We start from the raw sequence: 25,469 nt of genomic DNA on the forward strand, positions 1-25,469 counted from the left end.
AGGTAGTCCATTTCTGTAACCTCCGTAAGCCCATAGGCTTTAAAAAACTTCTATAAAGTGTCTTCTTTACCTTTCAACTCATCTTAGAAGAGGGTTTAACTTGTGAATTGCTGGTTTCCAGTTGACTACTTGTTGCTGTATTTTCCAACTACTTGTTCCGTCTTCCAATAGGATGCCAATCAAATATTTAAATTTTTGCATGTCTTGAAGTGCTGAGCCTCTATTTGTTTCCTATATTTTCTCCGCTGTACAGTTATTCAGTCTTTTGAAAATCTGCTTTCAGTTGCCACTTCATATTATTCTAATAATTTTCTTATTATAAAGCATGTATCATCTTCTTCACTTGCCAACACAATCTGAACATCAGAGAAGAGCAAGTTGTAAAAGTGGTTATCCTTTGTTACCTGATTGCCTATTCCTGCATATTTCCTACTCCCAGGTCTAAGGCTTTCTGGATGTAAATTTTAAACAATTCAGAAGATAAGCAGCATCCTTGTTTCAGTCCTTTTGTAATTCTGAAATTTTATTCCACACTTTCGTCTCATACCCTGCAGACTTGTGTGGGTTATGTATAATCCTAACATGTGTATTCTCGAGCTGAGTCCCACTCAGGACTTCAGTTTCATCAGCAACACTGTGTCAAACACCTTCTCAAGATCCATGAACACTAAACTGTTAATCATACTCCTCTCCAGTCTCTTTGCCGTTAGTTGTTGTAAAGTAAAAATATTGTTATTACAAAATCTTTTCTTCTGGAATCCATGTCTCATCAACATCCTGATTTTTAGGACCCGACCATACAATCTATCAACAGAGTTTGTAAAACTGATTCCATGATAATTTCTGTGTAACTTCATACTACCTTTCTTATAAGTCAGCCTTACATATTCCAAATTCTAATCTTTGCACACTTTTCCTTCTAACATACATACATATGTTAAACATATTGGCCAAAAATTCCCATAACACATTCCCATAACATACTGTACTAACCCGTATCTTTCTTGATCTGGGAGATTTACCATTTCTTTCATAGATCTTCCAACTTCTGCTGTAGTTATGAATCTAAATTTCCCACAGATAATTAATTCTAGAAATCCATTTCTGTGTTCTAATACCCAGTTCTCTCTTCAGTTGTCAGTATTTTGAAATGATTTCTCATTCTCCGATATCAGTAACTGTGATATTTGTCCCTTCTTTCACATCTCCTCTAAATGCTTCACTATTGTTAAGGTGTCAGCTGTTTTTATACACCCCTCCCAATATGTCTGTCTGTCTTCTCACATATCTTATCCCATATCTCATTTTTCTTATAAATAATTTCTTTTTTAGTCTCTTGTTTACTTTTGCATACTTTTTTTTCTATACTGTGGGTCCCTTGTGCCCAGCCAACTACTATACGTTTTCTTCTTCACTTTTATCCTTTCCACTATGTTTTTCATCCACCACTCTGTCCTTTGCCTTTTTTTTTTGTTATGTTGACCCAGTGCTTCACAAGCTGCTTCATGATGGCATTTTTTAAATGTATGGTATTTCTCTTCAGGATTTCCACCTTCATCAAAACTTTGCAGCTTTCTAGCTAATCTTATTTTATAAAGAAATTTCATGCTTTCATCTTTGAAATTATTTATATTATATTTAATAGCATTCAAAATTTTAATAGCAGCGCTTTCTTCGTGAGGTAGTTTTCCTTCATGGTGTAAAGATAAACTTTGCTCCAAGCAGAAAGTGGTCAGAGCCACATTCCGGGCCTCTGTATATCCTTACGTCACTCACCCTAATTCTAGATTTTCTTTTTTATGATGTAGTCATCATTCTTGGGTCACTCTCCCATATGTATTTACGTATCCATTTATGTGGTCAGAACCATTTAAAAATTTCAATTCCAGTGCAGTGCATGTCATTACTATTCTTTTGCCATGTTAATCTACAATTTCTTCTCTGTATCTTCCCACTATTTCATCATCCGCCCCTGAATCTATTCCTCCTTCAAAATCTCCCATAAGGACTATTTCCTTTTGAGACTTTCTTTTTCAGGGCATTTGTCATTTCCTCATTAAATGTGTTTGATTTTGTTATCAGTGTCATTTGTTAGGGCATACACTGCCCATGTCCATGCTCTCATGTCTGTACTTGGATAAATTCTTTCATTTGTTTGTACCCAATCATTAATGTTCTTAATATGCTTTTTGTGGCCTTCTATTGACACACTTATCTTGGCCCACTCTACCTTCCAGATACCATTGTAGAAATGAATATATTCTCCCATATTTTCTCCCCCCCCCCCCCCCCAATTTTTTTTAAACACATTTCCAACTCCTGGAAAAAACTTTTTTTTCCCCGTCATTCAACCGTTATATATTCCATGTTGCCACAAACAAAATCCTTTTCCACAGCCATGTTTGCCTCTCTGATGTTCCATTTTTCATCTGAGCCTTCTGCCATGTATCTTGGGCTATGTATCTGACATCATTCTTGCTCATCTGAATCATCTTCATACTTATCAAAAACTATTTCACATTTGAGAGGCAGACATGCCAACAGATGAAGGGGTACTGCCAATGAAAGTGTGATGCCTCATTTCCATTTCATTGGCTGTTATTTTATTGGCAGGTATGTCATTTCCTTATTTATGTTACCAGAAATAAATTCCACTCATGAAAATGTAGAATTTTATTTGCACAGACATCTTCAAATCTTTCAAAGTAAGTGTATAATGGCATGAATTAAATTGGGATAGGTCTGTTTGGACATATTTTACAGTTTATTTCTTATTGATTAAGAGTGTTTAATAGAATATCATTATTCAGGCAATTTTCTTGTTTAAGGTTAAGGGAAAGCAACACAAGGGTGAAACACCAAGGAAGCTGGAGGTGAGGCAAACAGCTAAAAAGAAAAATCATACAGATGATTCTGATGATAGTGGCAGTGATGAGGAGGAAGAGGAGGAGGAAAATGAAGAAGAGGAAGAGGATAATGATAGTTTGAGCTCTGATGAAGAATCAGAAGAGGAAGAAGATGAACCAGTGAAACCCCTTAAAAATGCAGTATCAAAGAAGCAAGCAAAGGAAAAACCTAATGATACACCTAAACAGAAGTCCAATTTAGATCTGCTACTTGAACTGGATGAAGGTATGAACATGTTACAGTCATGTTTTTGGGTTTGGGTGAACAACTTTCAGTTTAAAATTCAAAGAAATAGTATTATTTCAACATTCTAGAAAAGATAGCTGTGAGAATTCTTTGCTTAGCTCATCGTAGAATACATATTACCAGAATGTGACAAATGTTCCTGATTATTCTCCTTTACATACTTTTCACATTCTCACTTGTTTCTTTAATAGACCCCTCCCACCCTATGTATTTTATAAACAGGTAAAGTTACTCCACTGACGCAATTTTTATCTGCAGAGCACCTCTGAAATATAATTTTGGATTATGAAAAATCCTGGGTAATAGTCCCCCCCCCCCCCCCAATCTCTCTCTCTCTCTCTCTCTCTCTCTCTGTGTGTGTGTGTGTGTGTGTGTGTGTGTGTGTGTGTGAAGGAAGACTTGCGCAAAAGTTCAGATTGATCCAGACAGAGTACTTTTCAATTCAAGTACAGGGAAGTTTCATATCAGCAAGTTTTATATCAGTGCACACTACAATGCAGAATGAAAATTTCATTCTGGGTACATCCCCCAGCCTTTGGCTAAGCCACATCTCCACGATATTCTTTCTTCCAGGAATGCTAGACTTGCAAGGTTTGCAGGAGAGCTTCTGTGATGTTTGGAAGTTAGGAGACGAGGTACCTGAAGCTGTGAGGATGGGTTGTGAGTCGTGCTTGGGTAGTTCAGTTGGTAGAACACTTGCTCGTAAAAGGCAAAGATCCCGAGTTTGAGTCTGGGTCCAGCACACAGTTTTAATCGGCCAGGAAGTTTCACAGTGAAACAGTATTACTAAAACAAATAATGTATTTGTAAGATGGTTTTAGTTGAGTGGCACAGTATGAGAAAAATGAGCAATTTAAAAAAAAGTGTCATTTTCCTAAATGCCAAACAAAGATTTATAGATGTTGTTTTACCTGCACTGCAGACATTTAAAGGCCGCCTGGAACAAAATGGTACATCTACCAAGAAGTCTACAATACAGACAATCTGAATTACATTCCAACAAATCCATATTACTTTATTTGATTTAGGGCGTGGCATAATTGTACTTGGATATCTTAGTCAATAGAGCACTCATCTGTGAAAGACAAAGGTTCAATTCTGTGTTGAGTGCACAGTTTTAATCTGCCAGGCATTGTACACTCTGCTACAGAGTGAAAATACTTTCTGAAATTTATTCTGTTGCTTGTGAAGCATTATCAAGCTAAATGTATGCTGAAATCTATAAGTATTTTACTTGATTCAGCAAAAGGATTTGATAATATTACACTTTTGCATAAGTTATAGCAGCACAGAATGGGGAAAAGTACGCTGCTGCTTCCTTTTGTACATATCATATAGGAATCAGGTTATAAACAACCAAGGAATGTTGTAAAATGCAGAATCTACATCTACATCTACATCCGTACTCCGCAAGCCACCTGACGGTGTGTGGCGGAGGGTACCCTGAGTACCTCTATCGGTTCTCCCTTCTATTCCAGTCTCGTATTGTACGTGGAAAGAAGGATTGTCGGTATGCTTCTGTGTGGGCTCTAATCTCTCTGATTTTATCCTCATGGTCTCTTCGCGAGATATACGTAGGAGGGAGCAATATACTGCTTGACTCTTCGGTGAAGGTATGTTCTCGAAACTTTAACAAAAGCCCGTACCGAGCTACTGAGCGTCTCTCCTGCAGAGTCTTCCACTGGAGTTTATCTATCATCTCCGTAACGCTTTCGCAATTACTAAATGATCCTGTAACGAAGCGCGCTGCTCTCCGTTGGATCTTCTCTATCTCTTCTATCAACCCTACCTGGTGCGGATCCCACACTGCTGAGCAGTATTCAAGCATTGGGCGAACAAGTGTACTGTAACCTACTTCCTTTGTTGTCGGATTGCATTTCCTTAGGATTCTTCCAATGAATCTCAGTCTGGCATCTGCTTTACCGACGATCAACTTTATATGATCATTCCATTTTAAATCACTCCTAATGCGTACTCCCAGATAATTTATGGAATTAATGATGTCGGCCAGGCAAACACACAAAGTTGCCAGGACATTTATAAAAGGGCATTTGCCTAAAGCTGACAAACTGTGGCCAGAAAACCAGTGGACCACCCTGTAGCTGAACACACTGCATAAACATGATACCCCTCATCTCAATGACTGTATCACAGCCTGTGCCATATGGATCCTTCCCACCAACACCAGCTTTTCTGAGTTGTGCAGGTGGGAACTTTCCCTGCAATACATCTTACGTTCCCGTAACCCTCCTGGCCTCAACCTTCGTTGCTCACTGTCCTCACCCATCAAGTGCCCCCCCCCCCCCTCCCTCCCCCACCCCTACTTCCCATTCCAGCACTACATAGCCATTGTTTCACTGCCACACCCAGTCTTTTAATTTCTTTTATTTTTATTTTATATTAAAAACAAAGATTCCAAGACTTACCAAGCGGGAAAGCGTCTTCCGCTCCCGGGATTGGAATGACTCCTTACCCTCTCCCTTAAAACCCACATCCTTTCATCTTTCCTTTTCCTTCCCTCTTTCCTGCCGCTGGTTGCGAAAGCTCGAAATTCTGTGTGTGTATTTGTGTGTTTTATTCATTGTGCCTATCTACCGGCGCTTTCCCGCTTGGTAAGTCTTGGAATCTTTGTTTTTAATATATTTTTCCCATGTGGAAGTTTCTTTCTATTTTATTTATATTTTTTATTTTATTTTTATTTCTCTCCTTTCCGCTATATACCCCCTCCCCCCTCCGCAACTTCTCTCCTACCCTCCGTCTAAACTGCAACACTTCACTGTCCGCCACTCCCACTGTGCTATCCCTCCCCACCCCAGCCTCCTCCTTACCCCCACACAGTTGCCACTCCCATCATGCACTGGTTCTGCTGCTCACAGTATAGTTTCAGCTCTCTGAGACTGCTGATGTATGTGTGTGTGTGTGTGTGTGTGTGTGTGTGTAGTGCTGACAAAAGCCTTAATGGCCAAAAACTATGATTGTGTGCATGAGTAGCAACTTTCCATCTCTCGTATTGTGACACAGACAAAAGGTCAGTTATGGTTTTCGTATATGGAACCTACAGCATATGCTAGCTTGTGACACATTGGATGGTGCTTAGCAAAACTATTTCAAATGTGTGTACATTTCCAGATTTTGTTGAAACTAGCAGTTTCTTCAGACAGTTCTCCATTTATACTCTCCGTGTTGTTGCTTACATGTCAAGGCGGAAACAGAAAATTTGGTAATTCATACTTCATAATGATAAACAGCCCTATTCAAGGAAAATGAAAACTACTGTGTTAATGTTTCTAGATCTGGAAAGAATAAATAATACTTGAACTGTCTACGCCTGGACACGAATGCTTCTTAAAGTAAACCACCTGCTGTCGGACAAATGTGTTTATAAATACTACTCAGAATTGTAATTAGATGGACTACACATTAAATAAACTGAAATCAATCTTTATTTACAATGACTGATGACATGCCACCCACAAAACAATTACTTTTCAAAACTTAGTTTTACGCTTCACGCATGTGTGTGCTTAAATTGTTTACAATCGACAAGCGCCTATTGAGAGACAGATGAACAGATGAAAATACATTGGAAGATATGCTGTTGCATGCTGTGGTGATTTTATGGGACATATCGTCTGGCATAGTTGAGGCTTCATTGTATTACACCATTCTGACCTGCACTGTGGTCAGGAAACTTTTCATTCACTATTCACATTGCAACATGGGAGAAGTGGGCTGGGCAGCCATCGTGGTGGAACCTCACACACTGTTGCTTGTACAGCGGTAAATGTTTGTAAGAAAGTGTGCATACACATTCCATTTAACATCCCCAAGCTGAAGTAAGATCCCACAATGAAATTTCCTATGATGCAGCACCATAGATTTAACAGTTCACAGTCATTGTTCTTATTCTTGTTAAAGTCAGCTTTAATTTTCAGCTGCCCAGTAAAGCATCTTATGTAAAGCACTTTACTGTGGGCAGTAAACTATTTATGGTTCGCTTAGAGGAAGCCTTCTTGGTTACCCAAGCCTGCCAACCCAAAGTTTGGTACAGATTTATTGATGAAATCTTCATGATCTGGACTCACAGTGAAGAAGAACTCCAGAATTTTCTCTCCAACCTCAACTCCTTTGGTTCCATCAGATTCACCTGGTCCTACTCCAAATCCGATGCAACTTTCCTTGATGTTGACCTCCTTCTGTCCAATGGCCAGCTTCACTCATCCATCCACATCAAACCCACCAACAAGCAACAGTACCTCCATTATGACAGCTGCCACCCATTTCATATCAAACGGTCCATTCCCTACAGCCGAGGCCTTCGTGGCAAACGAATCTGCTCCAGTCCTGAATCCCTGAACCATTACACCAACAACCTGAAAACAGCTTTCACATCCCGCAACTACCCTCCCGACCTGGTACAGAAGCAAATAACCAGATCCACTTCCTCATCCCCTCAAACCCAGAACCTCTCACACAAGAACCCCAAAAGTGCCCCACTTGTGACAGGATACTTCCCGGGACTGGATCAGACTCTGAATGTGGCTCTCCAGCAGGGATACGACTTCCTAAAATCCTGCCCCGAAATGAGATCCATCCTTCATGAAATCCTCCCCACTCCACCAAGAGTGTCTCCGCCGTCCACCTAACCTTTGTAACCTCTTGGTTCATCCCTATGAAATCCCCAAACCACCTTCCCTACCATCTGGCTCCTACCCTTGCAACTGCCCCCGGTGTAAAACCTGTCCTATGCACCCTCCCACCACCATCTACTCCAGTCCTGTAACCCGGAAGGTGTACACGATCAAAGGGAGAGCCACGTGTGAAAGCACCCACGTGGTTTACCAACTGACCTGCCTACACTGTGACGCTTTCTATGTGGGAATGACCAGCAACAAACTGCCCATTCGCATGATTGGACACAGGCAGACAGTGTTTGTTGGTAACGAGGATCACCCTGTGGCTAAACATGCCTTGGTGCACGGCCAGCACATCTTGGCACAGTGTTACACCATCCAGGTTATCTGGATACTCCCCACTGACACCAACCTATCCAAACTCCAGAGATGGGAACTTGCCCTTCAATATATCCTCTCTTCTCGTTATCCACCAGGCCTCAATCTACGCTAATTTCAAGTTGCTGCCACTCAGACCTCACTTGTCATTCAACATCATCTTTGCCTCTGCGCTTCCACCTCGACTGACATCTCTGCTCAAACTCTTTGCCTTTAAATATGTCTGCTTGTGTCTGTATATGTATGGATGGATATGTGTGTGTGAGAGTATATACCTATCCTTTTTTCCCCCTAAGGTAAGTCTTTCTGCTCCCGGGATTGGAATGACTCCTTACCCTCTCCCTTAAAACCCACATCCTTTCATCTTCCCTTCTCCTTCCCTCTTTCCTGATGAAGCAACCGCTGGTTGCGAAAGCTCGAAATTTTGTGTGTGTGTTTGTGTGTGTTTTTTTATTGTGCCTATCTACCAGCGCTTTCCCGCTTGGTAAGTCATGGAATCTTTGTTTTTAGTTTATGTGAATTGTTATACAGACTACTCCCTACGCAAATGCTTTTGATTGCAGTCACCTTTCACAAATTGCAGACTCCCATAAGGAATCCGTTGTTGTAAAGACACATAGCAACCAAGTCAGCCTTGGAGGTGGTATGACTTCACCATTACCTCTGCATTTTCTTTAGTTTTTGTTTGTGTGTAATTCATGAATATTTTTACTTCCTCAAACACTTTTCTCTCACTTGCATTTCTATGAATCTTCTGATTCAAAAGACAGTGTTTGTAACATCTTGTTTTTTATTTATGCAAATGTTTTATCTTACCACAGTTACAATTTTCGAAATCTGTTCCTTATAAATATTTCCTTATTATGTGAGTACAGAAAATACAACTGTGCATATTTGACTTTTTTATTTATATTTGCAAAAATTTAAAAGAAATGTCTCATATACAAATGTGTTTTTTAGTGCCACCGACTATGACACCAGTGCTGACACCATCTCTTGGAGGGTTTCTCACTCCAATTGGCACACCTGTAACCCCACCACAGACAGTACAACCAGCAAGTGCAAGCTATATCCCAGTACATTCAACTGAGATTCTGAATAGAGTCAGTGGTGGTGGACTGTCAGTATCTGCACGCTTCACAAGAGCTCCCCATTTGTATTCACCATCTATGGCCACTATTGAATTGCAGATGGTGAATAAGGGAACTACAGAAATTCCAGAGGTAATCCCATGACAGTTTTATTTCATATTCTTTATACTTTTGGCAAAACTAGATGCAAATTGCTTATTTCTTCTTGATTGTGTAAGTTAACAAAAAGCTTATTTATTTGTGCCTGTTCCAAGTGTTCTTGTTGGCATTACATTTATACACCATTTTAGTCTACATCTATACAATAGTACTGAAAGATTTTATTTTATACAAATTATATTACATTTACCTCTAATGGAGTGATGTCCAAAAATAATCTTGGAACATATGTTCTTTTCTGCACTATGTTGTTTAAATATATTTCACTAATTTACTTTTGATAGAAACTTCATGTTATTTTTTGACATTTGTAAAATAACAGATTATTCCAATGATGCTTTATGTTCACAATTAAATTCTATCTTAGGTAGCCGGAAATATTTTTTTTGCCAGAGATATTGTGCATTATGTAGGCATGTGATCGTAATGTTGCCTAATGTTTATTGTTTATCACATGTTCATCTCTATCCTTTTTATATTGTTCAGTAAAGTTCTTCAGACAATTTTTTCTGTTAGACGTTCATATGTTAATTTAAGATGTGATTTGGATACCTATTTGTGGGTGCATAAATTTATAGTTCTTCCAAAATGTTCATGGTTTGAACCTTAGGTATTTTCTGTTCATTTTTCAATTAGGTTCACTCTATGAATTTTTATATTTTAAGTATATATAAAACGTGATTAGTTACTTTTGCAATCTCTCCTGTGTTCTTTAAATCTGATACTAAAACTGTGTCCTAGTTGTCTTATGTAAAAACTATTGCAATCTTTGCAGGGAGTATTGTATACACCTGTATTAGAAAAGATGGAGATGTCACATTTTCCAAATCACAACTTTATAAGTTATTGGTACTCTGAAATGCTAGTTGTATTTTCATATACCTTAACAGTTTGCTTATTTTGTGTGATGTGTTGCCTATATATGTTTTTGGTACTTTTGTCAGTTTGGCTTTAATTTTGTCATATCTTTTCAGCGTTACGTCTTCAAGTATGTTACCGGCTTTGGGTTTAGTATGTTCTTCGTACGTTTTGAGTACTATATCAGTGGTCGAATTTTTTCTACATGTTATAGTATTGTAATTTCCCTTTTTTTGCTTGTTCTGCTAGGAATTGTAATATAATGTGGGGAAAAATGATTTTTTTGTTGTGAAGTTCGGGATGTGTATTGTTGCTTAATACAGGAAAACAGAATACCACGTCATATTATGGATATCCTCCACTAAATACATCTTGTGTAATCCGAGGTGCTGCTCTTAATCTTGATGTTAATGCATTGCCACTTGGGAGTCATGCAATGGTAGAAATAAGCCCCAGGTATTCATGTTCACAATGAGTTTTATTTCGCATGCTAGATGTTTGGCGATGAACTACATGTAAAATTGGCTTAACACGGTCTCATGACTCACATCAAACTGAACTCTAACTGAAATATGGCAGCTTACAAATTGCCTCGGTTTATATGATTTTAAACAATTAGTGACATTGCTACATGTTACTTTTTAGGTTTAATAATTAGAACTTTTACATACATCTTCCCAAATTACACTACTGGCCATTAAAATTGCTACATCACGAAGATGACGTGCTACAGAGGTGAAATTTAACCGACAGGAAGAAGACACTGTGATATGCAAATGATTACCTTTTCAGAGCATTCACACAAGGTTGGCACCGGTGGCGACACCTATGATGTACTGACATGAGGAAAGTTTGCAACCGATTTCTCATACAGAAACAGTAGTTGACCAGCGTTGCCTGGTGAAACATTGTTGTGATGGCTCATGTAAGGAGGAGAAATGTGTACCATCGTGTTTCCGACTCTGATAAAGGTCGGATTGTAGCTTATCGCGATTGCGGTTTATCGTATCGTGACATTGTTGCACGTGTTGGTCGAGATCCAATGACTGTTAGCAGAATATGGAATCGGTGGGTTCACGATTGTAATACAGTTCGCCATACTGGATCCCAACGGCCACATCCACGTATCACTAGCAGTCGAGATGACAAGCATCTTATCCGCATGGCTGCAACGGATCATGCAGCGACGTCTCGATCCCTGAGTCAACAGATAGGGACGTTTGAAAGACGACAACCATCTGCACGAACAGTTCGACAATGTTTGCAACAGCGTGGACTATCAGCTCGGAGATCATGGCTGCGGTTACCCTTGATGCTGCATCACAGACAGGAGCACCTGTGATGTTGTACTCAACGACGAACCTGGGTGCACAATGGCAAAACGTCATTTTTTTGGATGAATTCAGGTCCTGTTTACAGCATCATGGTGGTCGCATCCATTTTTGTGACATCGCAATGAACCCACATTGGAAGCGAGTATTCGTCATCGCCATACTGGCGTGTCACCCGGTGTGATGGTATGGGGTGCCATTGGTTATGTGTCTGTCACCTCTTGTTCGCATTGACAGCACTTTGAACAGTGGACGTTACATTTCAGATGTGTTACGACCCGTGGCTCTACCCTTTATTCGATCCCTGCGAAAACCTACATTTCAGCAGGATAATGCATGACTGCATGTTGCAGGTCCTGTACGGGCCTTTATGGATACATAAAATGTTCGACTGCTGCCCTGGCCAGCACATTCTCCAGATCTCTCATCAACTGAAAAAAAATCTTGCCAATGGTGGCCGAGAAACTGGCTCATCACAATGCGCCAGTCACTACTCTTGATCAACAGTGGTATTGTGTTGAAGCTCCATGGGCAGCTGTACCTGTACACACCGTCCAAGCTCTGTGTGACTCAATGCCCAGGCGTATCAAGGCCGGCCAGAGATGGTTGTTCTGGGTACTGATTTCTCAGGCCCTATGAACCCAAATTGTGTGAAAATGTAATAACATGTCAGTTCTAGTATAATATATTTGTCCAATGAATACCTGTTTATCATCTGCGTTTCTTCTTGGTGTACCAATTTTAATGGGCAGTCGTTACATAGAAATTTATACGAAATAAAAGTGAATAAATTCCTACAAAGACAGGAAAAATCTGTTTCTATTGAGACTATAAATTACATGTTTTATCATTACATCAATATATTTCATTAATATGCATACATCATTTTACGTACTTAAAGGATAATCATCCTGTCATTTTCAGGTGAACAGAGGGATTAGTTTTATTTGATGAAAGGCCGAGATTCAATTAATTAAATTTTGTTCAAGTAAAACTTTGCATTCTGTATAGTTGTAATTACAATTCCATTAATTAACACCAATTAAAACATTAGTATGCTTAATTATGACTGAAAAATAATCATGTCATATTTTTATTATGGATACAATTTGTTTTTTAGTTTGAAAACATAAAAATAGCCATCTTTCGATGACTAGAAATATCGAATCTTTAATCGTTAGTTACTCCATAATTACAATAGCAATTTTACTCCTACCATGTGCCTGAAGTTTGTATAATGTATAAATTGTGATGGTACATCAGCTTTTAACCCAATTTGTTTCCTCCATTCTGCATATTGGTGAGGCCTATCGTAAACAATGTCAAAATAATAGCTTGAATTAATGCAGATTATTAATTTTCTGCAAATGAAATCTTCAGTGTATTCGAATCCAGATAACCAGTAAAGACAAAATCAAAGCAGCATACTGGTATTACACATATGTCCTCTTTGGGAGAGTGGGGGTGAGACTGGTAAAAGGATATAGTGTCCCAAATGGTCATGGTATCACACAATAAATTCATGATTCTATTGATCATCAGTTTAAGTTATGCATATTTATGTGACCTAGAAATGAATTTTTGTTGATGATGTCTGTAGTTGTAGGTTTTCCATAAATTTCACATTTGGTTACTTATTATCATTGCTTTCTTTTAGGTCTAGAAAATTGATGAATACGTATTCCCAAATTACATAAAAATGTATACGAAATAAACGTGAATAAATTCCTACAATGACAGGAAAGAAACTGTTTCTATTGAGACTATAAATTTCATGTTTTATCATTACATCAATATATTTCATTAATTTGCATACATCATTTTACGTACTTATATTTGTTTCAGTCTTTACTTATTACGCAGCCATCAATATTTGTATGTTGTTAGGTTATCGACTTTGTATCACCTCTGGACATGTTTCATATTATTATACACTGTGCCATTGCATGTTGTAGCCTACCAGTTAACAGAGGGAAAAACCAGTGTGCCACAACAGTATGCTTATTTTATGGACTAGTGCTCATGAGTTTTTTTGTAGTGTATTTTCTGTTCTATGTGTGTATTTTGTTCAATAATGTGTTTAGCTTTTTACCTAGGTTATATTTTGCACTCTCAGCACAATTTACTATTGGATGGATCTGGATATGGTCTTTTTGTATGTCTGGTTGTGCTCACAAAGTGGACAAATGTGGGTGGATTCATGACAGTGAATGATTTGAAAATATTTGGATGTAGATTCATTAAGTGCCATATGTGGTATACATTTAATTTTGTAGCAGTGCTATACATGACAAGAGCTACACCATTTGCCTTTTAGCTCCACACATAGTGTCATTGTTTAACTGTCCATTGTGCTTGTTTTCATAAACAGCTGTGTGAAGTTTTGTATAGAGAAAACCTTCACACTTCACTAGTCCCTATCCTCCACCTACCTATCCCTTTCTCTGCTCCCGTTTCAGTCCTGCAAATGCCTTTTATCGCTCCATTGGACCTGCACAGTCCTTTCCTGTTTTCTATAGCCCCCCCCCCCTCCCCTCCTGCATCCCTCACCACGGCATCATGATGCTGCTCTTAGCAGCCCACTATCTTGTCCTCATGAAGTCCCTGAAAACTCCCATAGGCAGCACTAACATGTTTTCCTCCACCTCAACATTGCTATCCCTCCCTGCTCCAAGCCTTTTCTGTACCCCACTCAAGCAAATATCACTGCTCACCTCAAGTGAAGTCACAGATGGGCCTGTAGTGCCCAGAGGTGACAATGGCTTTATCTGTATGTGAGTTTACAAGTTTATTAAAAACAAAGGTTCCAAGACTTACCAAGCGGGAAAGCGTCGGCAGACAGGCACAATGAACAAAACACACACACAGAATTACTAGCTTTCGCAACCGATGGTTGCTTCTTCAGGAAGGAGAGGGAAAGACGAAAGGATGTGGGTTTTAAGGGAGACATATTATGTCTGCTTGTGTCTGTGTATGTGCTGATGGATGTGTGTGTGTGTGTGTGTGTGTGTGTGTGTGTGTGTGTGTGCGCGCGCGCGCGCGAGAGTGTACACCTGTCTTTTATTCCCCTAAGGGAAGTCTTTCCGCTCCCGGGATTGGAATGACTCCTTACCCTCTCCCTTAAAACCCACATCCTTTCGTCTTTCCCTCTCCTTCCTGAAGAAGCAACCATCGGTTGCAAAAGCTAGTAATTCTGTGTGTGTATTTGTGTGTTTTGTTCATTGTGCCTGTCTGCCGGCACTTTCCCGCTTGGTAAGTCTTGGAACCTTTGTTTTTAATATATTTTTCCCATGTGGAAGTTTCTTTCTATTTTAGTTTACAAGTTTAGATATATGTATGTGTTGTTTCATATACATGTGATGAAGGACTTAGTCCAATGCTAATAATATCTAGCAGTCTTTTGTTATTGTGCCTGCTGTATGCGGTCAATAGCAATCAATTCATCTCATATTTTTGTTGTTCTGTCCTGGATTTTTCATTGTTCTCAGCTACATAACCAAAATAGAAAACATAGCTAAACTTTTGTACAGTGTCCTTAAAAGCAGCACATTTCAGAAAGTTCAGCTAAATTTTCAGTCTTCTTTTATGTTCCTGTTGATCATTCTTGGCTTCAGCCATACAGTGAGTGATTACCTGTATTCTTTGCATATTTTTGTTTCATTATGTAATGGTTTTATAGATTCTTTGGTGACCCTTACAGATACAGGTAGATGCAACACAGCTACCATCTGGTGCATCTATTCATCCATTTGCACCAGTACCACCTCTCCAACCTGGAGGTATGGCAACAAGCATTCTGGGAGTTGACTTTGCTGATTCAACGCAGCCTCTGTCATTTGGTTTGGTCCTGAATGGAAGAACATGTCGGGTACAGCTGAGGCCCCCTGTTGGAGAGCTCATTCGAGCTGTCAGCATGCCAGAACAACTGTTCATGGTTGAGCATGGTGAGCTACATCATCACTCCTGATCAGTTTGCAGAATGAAAAAATGTTCTGAGTAGTCTCTGATAGCAACAGGAGAGACCTCATCTTAAAACTGCTTGAATGACATTGTTTTATTGTTTTATATGTGTATCCACTTAATTTAGTCAACATAGAACTGGCACTTATATTTTTAATGCTCTTGATATTTTATTGCTGAGAACAATAGTTAAAATATAGTGAAAATCTTTCCTTCCTACCTTTTTACAATACTGCTTATTTTCCTTTACTTATGTTTATTCCATCAGTTTTTTGGGCCCATACAAAACACTTCATTATCCAATATTATTAAGAAAATCCTGTTACGCAGTATATTGCCTTGCTGAAGGGAAATAGTATTACTCTGCTACTACTAAATGAAGAGTGGTTGTGTAGGCGGCAATAAGTTAATGTACAAAATAAACTGATCTACATATAATGTCTATTTTAGAGCTCTGAACCAAAGAAAATCATGGTGGTTACGGGAAATTTGTGATTTCTGCGAATAATTTTTTTCATTTGCATGGATATTGTCATCTGTTATCAATGTCAATGGGACTCCCTTCCTGATCACCATCACACACGTCCTTGTGGCCATGGTCAAGTTGCTGACACCATTTCATGACAGCTCCATGCAACACTGCATTTGATCCATGTACTGCCAGAATTTCATGGTGAATCTGTGTGCAGTTAAGACATTGTGCTCACGAGAATAGCACTGCCCTGCTCACTTCAACCTTTGATTATGTTTCTAGTTGCCACCCAATCTCACTTGCACACGGTGCTGTACCTGTTAACTATACCACAGCAGAACTGTGTCTGCAGGAAGCTCTCTTCTGATAATATGCCACTCTTATTGTGCAATGGTGGTAGCATGGGACAAGGTATGAACATTACTTCTTGAAGTATTGGTGGCATACTGACAGTGAAAAGGGTACTGGTATATTTACTCATAAGATTTTACATTGGACTAATGAAATGCTCACATAGTCGATAAAAAGTTGTTTTGGGAGGATGGGTCAAAGGGAAGCACATTTTTATTCATTGAACTTTTGTACAAGTGTGTGCCTTAGAAGGGGTAGTTGATTAACAGTGTGACATGTTTTAGGTTAACAGGAGACTACTTTCTGAGAAGCTTTCTATTTAGAATTCTCTACCCTTATTGTACCTATTAGAGGTGGCTGTAGTCTTCCCATAAAATTCTGGGTGCTTATGACCTTAGATGTTTTGTGCCCTAAAACTAAAAAATTCCATAAAATTCATGGCTTTGTATGTATAGTAATTTTGCATCAGATGATTGTATTGTACTGTCCTCTACAAAAGTGGCTGACGCATAAGACGCTGGACAAGCCAACTTGTATTTATACAGGTGAAAGATTTTTTTATACATTCACCCTTAAAATGACAGATAAGAAACTTGACACACATTATTTCTTCTCTACTGTTGTGAAAATGTTGTGTAGTACTGTGTCACATGACAAGGAGGGGGCGGGGGGGGGGGGGGGGGGAATGCAAACATTGATGAGGAAACAAGGAGTGTAGCAAAGTGTGGAATGAAATGAAGGATGTCGTAAATGAGGTGACAAAGGCAGTTACCAAGAAGCAGTTTTTTTTTTTTTTTTTGGGGGGGGGGGGGGACAAATGCATTAAGGCAGTAGCCAAGAGAAGAGAAGATAAGCAAAGGAGAGCTGTCTGCAAGGCACAGATTTTGCTCAAGGCCAAGTAGAGTTTGAAGAAATGTGGAGAACTACCCAAACAATCCTGAAGAGAACTAAGAGAATGTATGTAAAAGGAATGATAAAGGAGGCTCAAAACATAAAATGAACTTCTTTAAGAAGGGATATCAGAGTCATGAAGAGTTCATTAAGGACAATAAGGGACCATACTTACTGTCATGCTGGACAAAAAATGGACTTGAGACTTTCACTTTGGCACTAAGTAATTTCTAGCCTCCGGAGGAGATCGAGTGGATACAACATACAAAATATTAGATCCCTTTATTGTAGTTTGAACTGTCTGAAATACTTAACTTTGAAACAATCCGTGTCCACAGGGTTATTATATGTGACTGTTAACCTTGATTAACAGTTTTTGGACTGAATACAATTCACGCTCCCAGATCTGAGGTAGACGACTCTATCTGCAGACTGGGCTGAGGGTCACTGCACTTTGACGTAAGTACTCTTCCAGCAATGGTGATGTATGGAAGTTCTTGGGGAAGTGTCTACCCCAATATCTTTCATTTGTTGCTGCATCAGGTAGTGACTGCCTTTATTTGTGGTTCCGTCTTAAGGTACCAACTTTGACATGAGACCTCCTCCTTTGGAGGACTATTGTCATGTAGTGCTATGTCGCATGAAGATGGCAAGGGAGGGGTGGGAGTGGCGTGAATGTGAACATAGATGAGATGATGGAACGTAGATGAGATGACAGGGAGTGCAACAATGGCCAATGGCAGCTCCCTGTCCACACTCCAGTATCCCCATTAAAGTAACCAAAAACTACAATCAAAAAACTGGCCACAGGGAGCATGCCCACATCTGGTGATGCAGATGATGTAGCATTGGCTGCAAGCGAAACTCCAGGAGTGCCGCGATAGCTGCCTAGGGCAGTGATTCCACGGACTTCAGCTCAGACTGCAGGACCATCGGCGCCATCAGCAATGATGACAGTGCTAGCACGACATCAATCTCCATTGGCACGACTCTGGATGGTGTCAATCGGCCCTGCCAAGGGCACTGATGTTGGACAAGTTACCTCGGGCGAACTACACCTCAGTGAACTTATTGCAATAAAGACAAAACTTACTGCCAAAGGGAATGAGCACAAACAACATATGTATCAGAATTTTCTGTATGCAGCAACAGAACATTTGACCGCACACATTGTGACAATGCAAAAAGTAGTGATATGCCATCCAGTGAGGAATTCTGTCAAATTAACACGGCATACAAATTGTGAAACTACCTGCAGAGCTGGGCCAGGAGGAGTTGCTCCATCAAACGATAAAAATCAAGAGGAAAATTTTGAAGAATTTCAAAATTTTGAGTATCAATTTAATAACATAATTCCTCAAACAAATCAAAAGCTTTGTTGGCACTGACTTGTAACTGATACAAAAATTCAGTATTAGAATGTTGTACAATGGGCCTGTACAACAACTTGTGTTGATAATTAGACAATAGCAGGGCCCAGTGTTGCAAATTTTGAGCTGTCTGTGATGAGACAGCCTTGGTAGTAGTGAACAAAGCAGTTACAGACCGATGATCTGTAATCACATAGAAAGTCCGACAGTACAAGTATTGCTGGAACATAGTAACACTCTTTTCAAGTTGACTATAATTTAACTTTGCTGTTTTGAGAGTTTTTGACTCAAAATGAATAGGTCTATCTGATGAACCAATTCTATGGTAGAGCACAGATCCAATCCTGTAGGATGATGAGTCTACAACTGACACAATAGGCTCAGCTGGATCAAAATTAATCTAACAGTAACAACTTGACAATGCATCCTTTTTTGCCCTGAGCAGCAATTTGCACAGTCTATGCAATCAACTTTGCATAATATGTGAGCTTGTACATGACAGCCTGTAGCTCCTTGATGTTACAGGGTGATGACAGATCTTTAATCGGAGACAAATGTGAATAAGCAGGATACATACCCTATGCGTTTATAACACATCTTAAATATTCAAGTTTTTCATAGAATAATATGCACTTTTCCTCGTTGCACTTTAAGCCAGCCGCAGCAAGAACTTCTAAAATTGCCAGCATTAAATTCTTAAAGTTTACAACCTGCTACAACAGTATCGTCCAGACAGTTTGCACATGGATGGACTTTGGCTGTTAATTGTCCTAGAAAATGTGGATAAACAGCAGGAGCTAAAGCACTATCAAATGGCAGTCTTTTCAACTTGAATAAATTCGAGTGTGCGTTGATCACAAAATATTGCTTGGGCTGCTCGTCCAGCAGTAACAGTAAGTAGTCCTCTTGTAAATCAGTCTTGGAAAAGAAGCTGTCCTGTCCACATTTTGACCATTAATTCCTCCAGTCTTGGTAGAGGAAATGAATCTGCAGTACACAGATGTAAACCTCCTGATGACTTTTTGCAAAGGATGATGCACGATTCCAACTGACTTACAGAAACAGGTTGTATCACCATATTGCCTTTCCATTGTTGTGGTTGTGAAGCGGCTGGCTTACAGATTGTATGAAGGACGGATCAAACACATTAAAATCATGGTTGTGCATTGTCTTTAACAGTAATTTGCACCTTGAAATCTTTAGCCCTTCTTAATCCAGATTCAAAAAGTTCACTGTACTTGTTGCACAAATCAGAAACATTAGTATGAAGCACTGAAATGTAGATTTGTAACACATTGTCTGCTTTGCACAGGTTTAACAAATCAAACAAGTCTAAAATTTGCACTGTTTTTAGGACATAGTACACGAAATGAACCACACTTTGTAATATCACAATAAAACTTCACAAGCCAAGTATTGTTATTTCATGATTGTTATATGCAGACAAAATAGAAGTAGGCTTCTGTGGCTGTGGGCTAACCATCATTTCATAGGTGTCTTCATTGATGAGGGAAGCACACACACACACTTCTGTCTAACTGAAAATTGTCTTTTGGGCAGAAAGTTTATTCTTCTTCTGTAGATGACGGCAGAAAGTTTTTGCTAAATGGAAATGCGGTCTTCAGTGTTGCCAGCAGTAATGGTAGTTCTGACTGGTGACGAAACTTTCGCTTCCTGAAAGTTACACTGTAGCCCCACTCGTGAAAGGTGCTCATTCTGGCTGCCTTATAAACAGATTATCCAGGTATGATCTGATTTTGCGAAAATAAATTTTTGTCAAAAATTTATTTTTAATACTTTATTCACTTTAAAGAAGAAATAAATTTTGGAAAGTGATCATTTGACACTGAAAAGACATTTGTTATACCATTTGCACATAAAGCATAGCTACATACACACAAGTTATTTTGCATAGTGAACCACAGTGTGATAAAGCTTGAAGCACGGGGTGACACACAAACCTACGTTACACTCACTGCACTCATAAGAAGTATCTTTCCTGCCAGCTTTCCCAGTAATGTTCTTTTGTTTTCCACTACACACTACACAATGTCTTTGTGCTTTCTTTTTTCCTTCTGCCATTTCCACACGGTTCGGAAAATGTTTCTGCGACAATCGAGCAATCGTTGCAGATCCATGAGAATCCTCAATTCTCTCTCCTCTCTGTAACACTAACGCAGTGCAGACCTCCTGTATAAACTTAGGAGTGCTCAGTTTCTTCTCATGGATGCAACTGTGCAAAATGCAACCATTGGAAACCGCCATAATTATACAGTGGAAGGCAAGCTTTCTCCACCACTTCACTGTTTTGTGATCAAGTGCTCCATATGAAAGACACTGATCGAAAAGGTCTACACCAGCTTTATGTTTGTTGTAATCCAGCACTGCCACTGGTTTCAACCTCTCATTGCCTTCTCTTGTAGCAACAGGCAACATTGAGGATGTGTGCCTGGTACTTATCATCCACACATCCCTCTTGTCTTTCCATCGCAATACTAGCTCATCGTTCTTGCGGCGAAATATTTGTTCACCCTTTTTGAGTTTACCCTCTTTGAGAGCCTTGGGCAATCCTTTTCTGTTTGGCATTACTGTCCCTACAAGACCAGTATTGGCTCTAGCCAGTTCTTCGGTTAGCTGAACACTGGTGTAAAATCTGTCAACATATACAGTGTGGCCCTTACCTTGGAGTGAGCCGAGCAATCGCTTTACCACTGCAGAAGCACTGTTGTCCAGTTTATCGTCCTTTCCGTGGTAAACTTCGAAGTTGTATATGTACCCAGTTTTGGATTCTGCAAGAATGTATAGCTTCATGCCATATTTGTTTGGCTTATTAGCCATATAAACTTTGAAACCTACACGCCCTCTGAAAGGACACATACCTTCATCAATGGTTAGTGCTTCACCTGGCTGATAACTTTCTTTGAAATTACTTACCAAATCATCCAGAAGAGGCGTGACCTTATGAAGGGCATCAAAGTTTACTTCACCTTTCTTTTTTTGCTTTGAATTGTCGTTTATGTGGAACATAGACAAAATATTCAGAAATCTGTCCCTTGGCATAATATTGGGGCAAAAATTGCAGCTAACCATTGGATCACTACACCAGTGACTGGCCATACTTGGCCTCTCACTGATTGACATGTGGAGGATAATAGCCAGAAACGTCTGTGTTTCAGCAATTGTTAGTGTCCTCCACTGCTTGACTCTAGAATAGGGCCCTAATTTGTTTTGTGCTCTCAGTGTGGCCAGCTTCTGTCTAGCATGTAGGTTTGTTTGTTCCTTCATAATTGAAATAACCCTGTCATTTATAAAATGAGAAAAAAAATCTAAATATTCACTAGACTGACTGAGTCCCACATTATTTAGCGCACCATGAAACCCTGTAAATAACAAAATGTTTAGTGTTTGATCCACTATAGTCCAGTCATCCTGTGAAACGTCACTCAATCTTGGCCTGTTTCGATGATGAGTGGGGGGGAACACAGGCGGTGGCTCACCTTCATCTGACGACAAATCTGTGTCTGAAATACGGAACGTAACAGAACAAATCGCATCATGAACTGTCTGGTTCTGCATTGATTTAGTAAGATGTTAGACTTACCTGGACTATCGTTATTTTCCGGCATTTCGTAATCACTGTCACTATCTAAATCCGTAAAACATCATCGGTAGGTTCAGCAAGAACTACTTCAATCATTTTTTGAAGCTTTGCATCCTCATCACTCGCCATTGTGAGTAAAAAGAAGATAAACAAGCTAAAACCAAAATACTAGCGCCAAAATCAACGGTAAACAAACGACAGGACACCACAGAACACGTAACATACGCGTGAAAAACACACGTGAATTCGTTCGGAAATATGTATGGATATATCGCATTACCTCACTAGGTGCTGCGATCTGCCGCTAATATGATGAACTACAAGCATTACAGGACCTACAGGTTGTAGCAGGAACACTAACAATACATTTGAAATACTAAAACAATGTGGAATGCGGCGGGACGTAATATTACGGCGGCTGCGTTTTCTTCGTTTCCGCCCGCGACGTAATATTACGGCAGCCGCACGGTAAGTGTTAATCTGAGCCCTGTTTTTGTTCACTTTAACATTAACCTTAGACTGAGTGCCTTGTGCACTATGAACACGAGAAATAGACAGAGCCCCTTCAAATTGATTTCAGTTGTGTCCACAATACATTGAGACTCTAAGATTCACAAAACTGTTTCAGATCAAGATCTGGCAGTTTTAAAATAACAGTGCAAATTCGTGCGTCCGACACAATATTTGTAATTGCATCGCTTAACATAACGCCACTATAACGTAATTCACAAGAACACTTGGTCCTGCAATGTCTAGTGAACCCTCAGAACTCAGCAGTCAACTGTTTTAATGTCTGTTCAGGATGCTTCTTAAGATGAAAAAATGTAAATCTCACTGCCAGATTAAAGATACACTTGAGACATTCGCTTCAACACTGTAGTGAGTTCTAGCAAGCCTAGATTTGCTTCTGGAGGAGGTCAAGGGGATACTACAATAAGTATAGAATATTTGAGCACTTTATTACAGTTTGAACAATCTGAACTACGTAACTTGGGAACACTCCATCTCCACAGGAATGTGTGTGTATATGTTGCTGTTGCTGAACTCTGTAACTTAATACACTACAGCATGATAGTCTCTTCCCTCAATATACAGTTGACTGTTAACTTTGATAAACAGTTCTGACTTCGAGTACAACTTGTGCTGCTGGAGCTGACTAATTTGCTGTCATGATGGATGATTGCAGACCAAGCTGAGGGGCAGGTGCTGTGATATAAGTATCCTTCCAGCAACAGCGGCATATGGAACCTCTTGAGGATGTGTTTGCACCGACGTGTCTCATTTGTTGCTGCGTTGGGCAGCGACTGTCCTTACTTGTGGTTCCATTGTGAGGTACCAACTTTGACATGGAGCCTCATTCTTTGAATGGCACTATGGTCACCAATGAACTCAACATTGCTCAGGGATGGAAACAGTACTTCAGAGAACTCCTCAATTGTGGTGAACCTGAAGGTGCATTCAGATTTCAGCCTCCTGGTATTGTACACTACTGGCTATTAAAATTTCTACACCAAGAAGAAATGCAGATGATAGACGGGTATTGATTGGACAAATATATTATACTAGAACTTACATGTGATTACATTTTCACACAATTTGGGTGCATAGGTCCAGAGAGATCAGTACCCAGAACAACCACCTCTGGCTGTAATAATGGCCTTGATATGCCTGGGCATTGAGTCAAACAGAGCTTGGATGGTGTGTACAGGTACAGCTGCCCATGCAGCTTCAACACAATACCACAGTTCAACAAGAGCAGTGACTGGCATATTGTGACGAGCCAGTTGCTCGGCCACCATTGACAAGGTGTTTTCAATTGGTGAGAGAGCTGGAGAATGTGCTGGCCAGGGCAGCAGTCGAACATTTTATGTATCCATAAAGGCCCGTACAGGACCTGCAACATGCAGCCAGGCATTATCCTGCTGAAATGCAGGGTTTCGCATGGATCGAATGAAGGGTAGAGCCATAGGTCGTGACACATCTGAAATGTAACATCCAGTGTTCAAAGTGCTGTCAATGCAAACATGAGGTGACTGAGACATATAATCACTGGCACCCCATACCATCATGCTGGGCAATAACGAATACACACTTCCAATGTGCGCTCACCGCGATGTCGCCCAACACTGATGTGACCATAATGATGCTGTAAACAGAACCAGAATTCATCCAAAAAAATTACGTTTTGCCATTTGTGCACCCAGGTTCGTTGTTGAGTACACCATCGCAGGCACTCCTGTCCGTAATGCAGCGTCAAGGGTAACTGCAGCCATGGTCTCTGAGCTGATAGTCCATGCTGCTGCAAACGTCGTCAAACTGTTCGTGCAGATGGTTGTTGTCTTGCAAATGTCCCCATCTGTTGACTCAGGGATCGAGACATGGCTGCACAATCCGTTACAACCATGCGGATAAGTTGCTTGTCATCTCGACTGCTAGTGATACGTGGCCATTGGGATTCAGCGTGGCATTCCGTATTACCCTCCTGAACCCACCGATTCCTTATTCTGCTAACAGTCATTGGATCTCGATGAATGCAAGCACGAATGTCGCGATACGATAAACCACAATCGCGATAAGCTTCAATCTGACCTTTATCAAAGTCGGAAATGTGATAGTATGCATTTCTCCTCCTTACATGAGGCATCACAACAACGTTTCATCAGACAATGCCGGTCAACTGCTGTTTGTGTATGAGAAATCGGTTGGAAACTTTCCTCATGTCAGCATGTTGTAGGTGTCGCCACCGGCGCCAACCTTGTGTGAATGCTCTGAAAAGCTAATCATGTGCATAACACACCATCTTCTTCCTGTCGGTTAAATTTCGTGTCTGTAGCACGTCATCTTCGTGGTGTAGCAATTTTAATGGCCAGTAGTGTATATCAAGATATCCACCATTTAGTCTGGAGGAAATAAAGAAACAGATAACAAAGCTGAAGGAGAACGGAAGTCCAGGAGGAGGAGGAATCTAGATGAAAGTCATTCAGGCTGAATGGGAGAATCTTCCAATAGAATTCACCAACTAATCAGGATGATATGGATTGTGAAGGAGACCACAGAAGATTTTAAGGCAGCAGTCATCTGTCCTACACACAGGGAAGGTGACAAAATGGAATGTACAAACTACAGAAGCAGCACCCTCCTGAATGTCTACTACAAGATCCTGTCCAACTGTGATTGCTGAGTATCAGGTGGTTTCAGAAAGGGCTGTTCAACTGTTGTC

General features: G+C 40.0%; 1 protein-coding gene across 1 annotated transcript in view; it reads left to right on the top strand.

The window, feature by feature from the left end:
- Positions 1–25,469, top strand: part of LOC126281547 (AP-3 complex subunit beta-2) — a 223,057-nt gene that overhangs the window by 156,978 nt on the left and 40,610 nt on the right. The window contains exons 15-17 of the mRNA XM_049980608.1: positions 2,829–3,132; positions 9,126–9,388; positions 15,305–15,548. Coding sequence (XP_049836565.1) covers positions 2,829–3,132; positions 9,126–9,388; positions 15,305–15,548 — 811 coding nt within the window. The remainder of the gene's footprint in view (positions 1–2,828; positions 3,133–9,125; positions 9,389–15,304; positions 15,549–25,469) is intronic.

The sequence above is a fragment of the Schistocerca gregaria genome, chromosome 7, assembly GCF_023897955.1.
Source record: "Schistocerca gregaria isolate iqSchGreg1 chromosome 7, iqSchGreg1.2, whole genome shotgun sequence".
Taxonomy (NCBI): domain Eukaryota; kingdom Metazoa; phylum Arthropoda; class Insecta; order Orthoptera; family Acrididae; genus Schistocerca; species Schistocerca gregaria.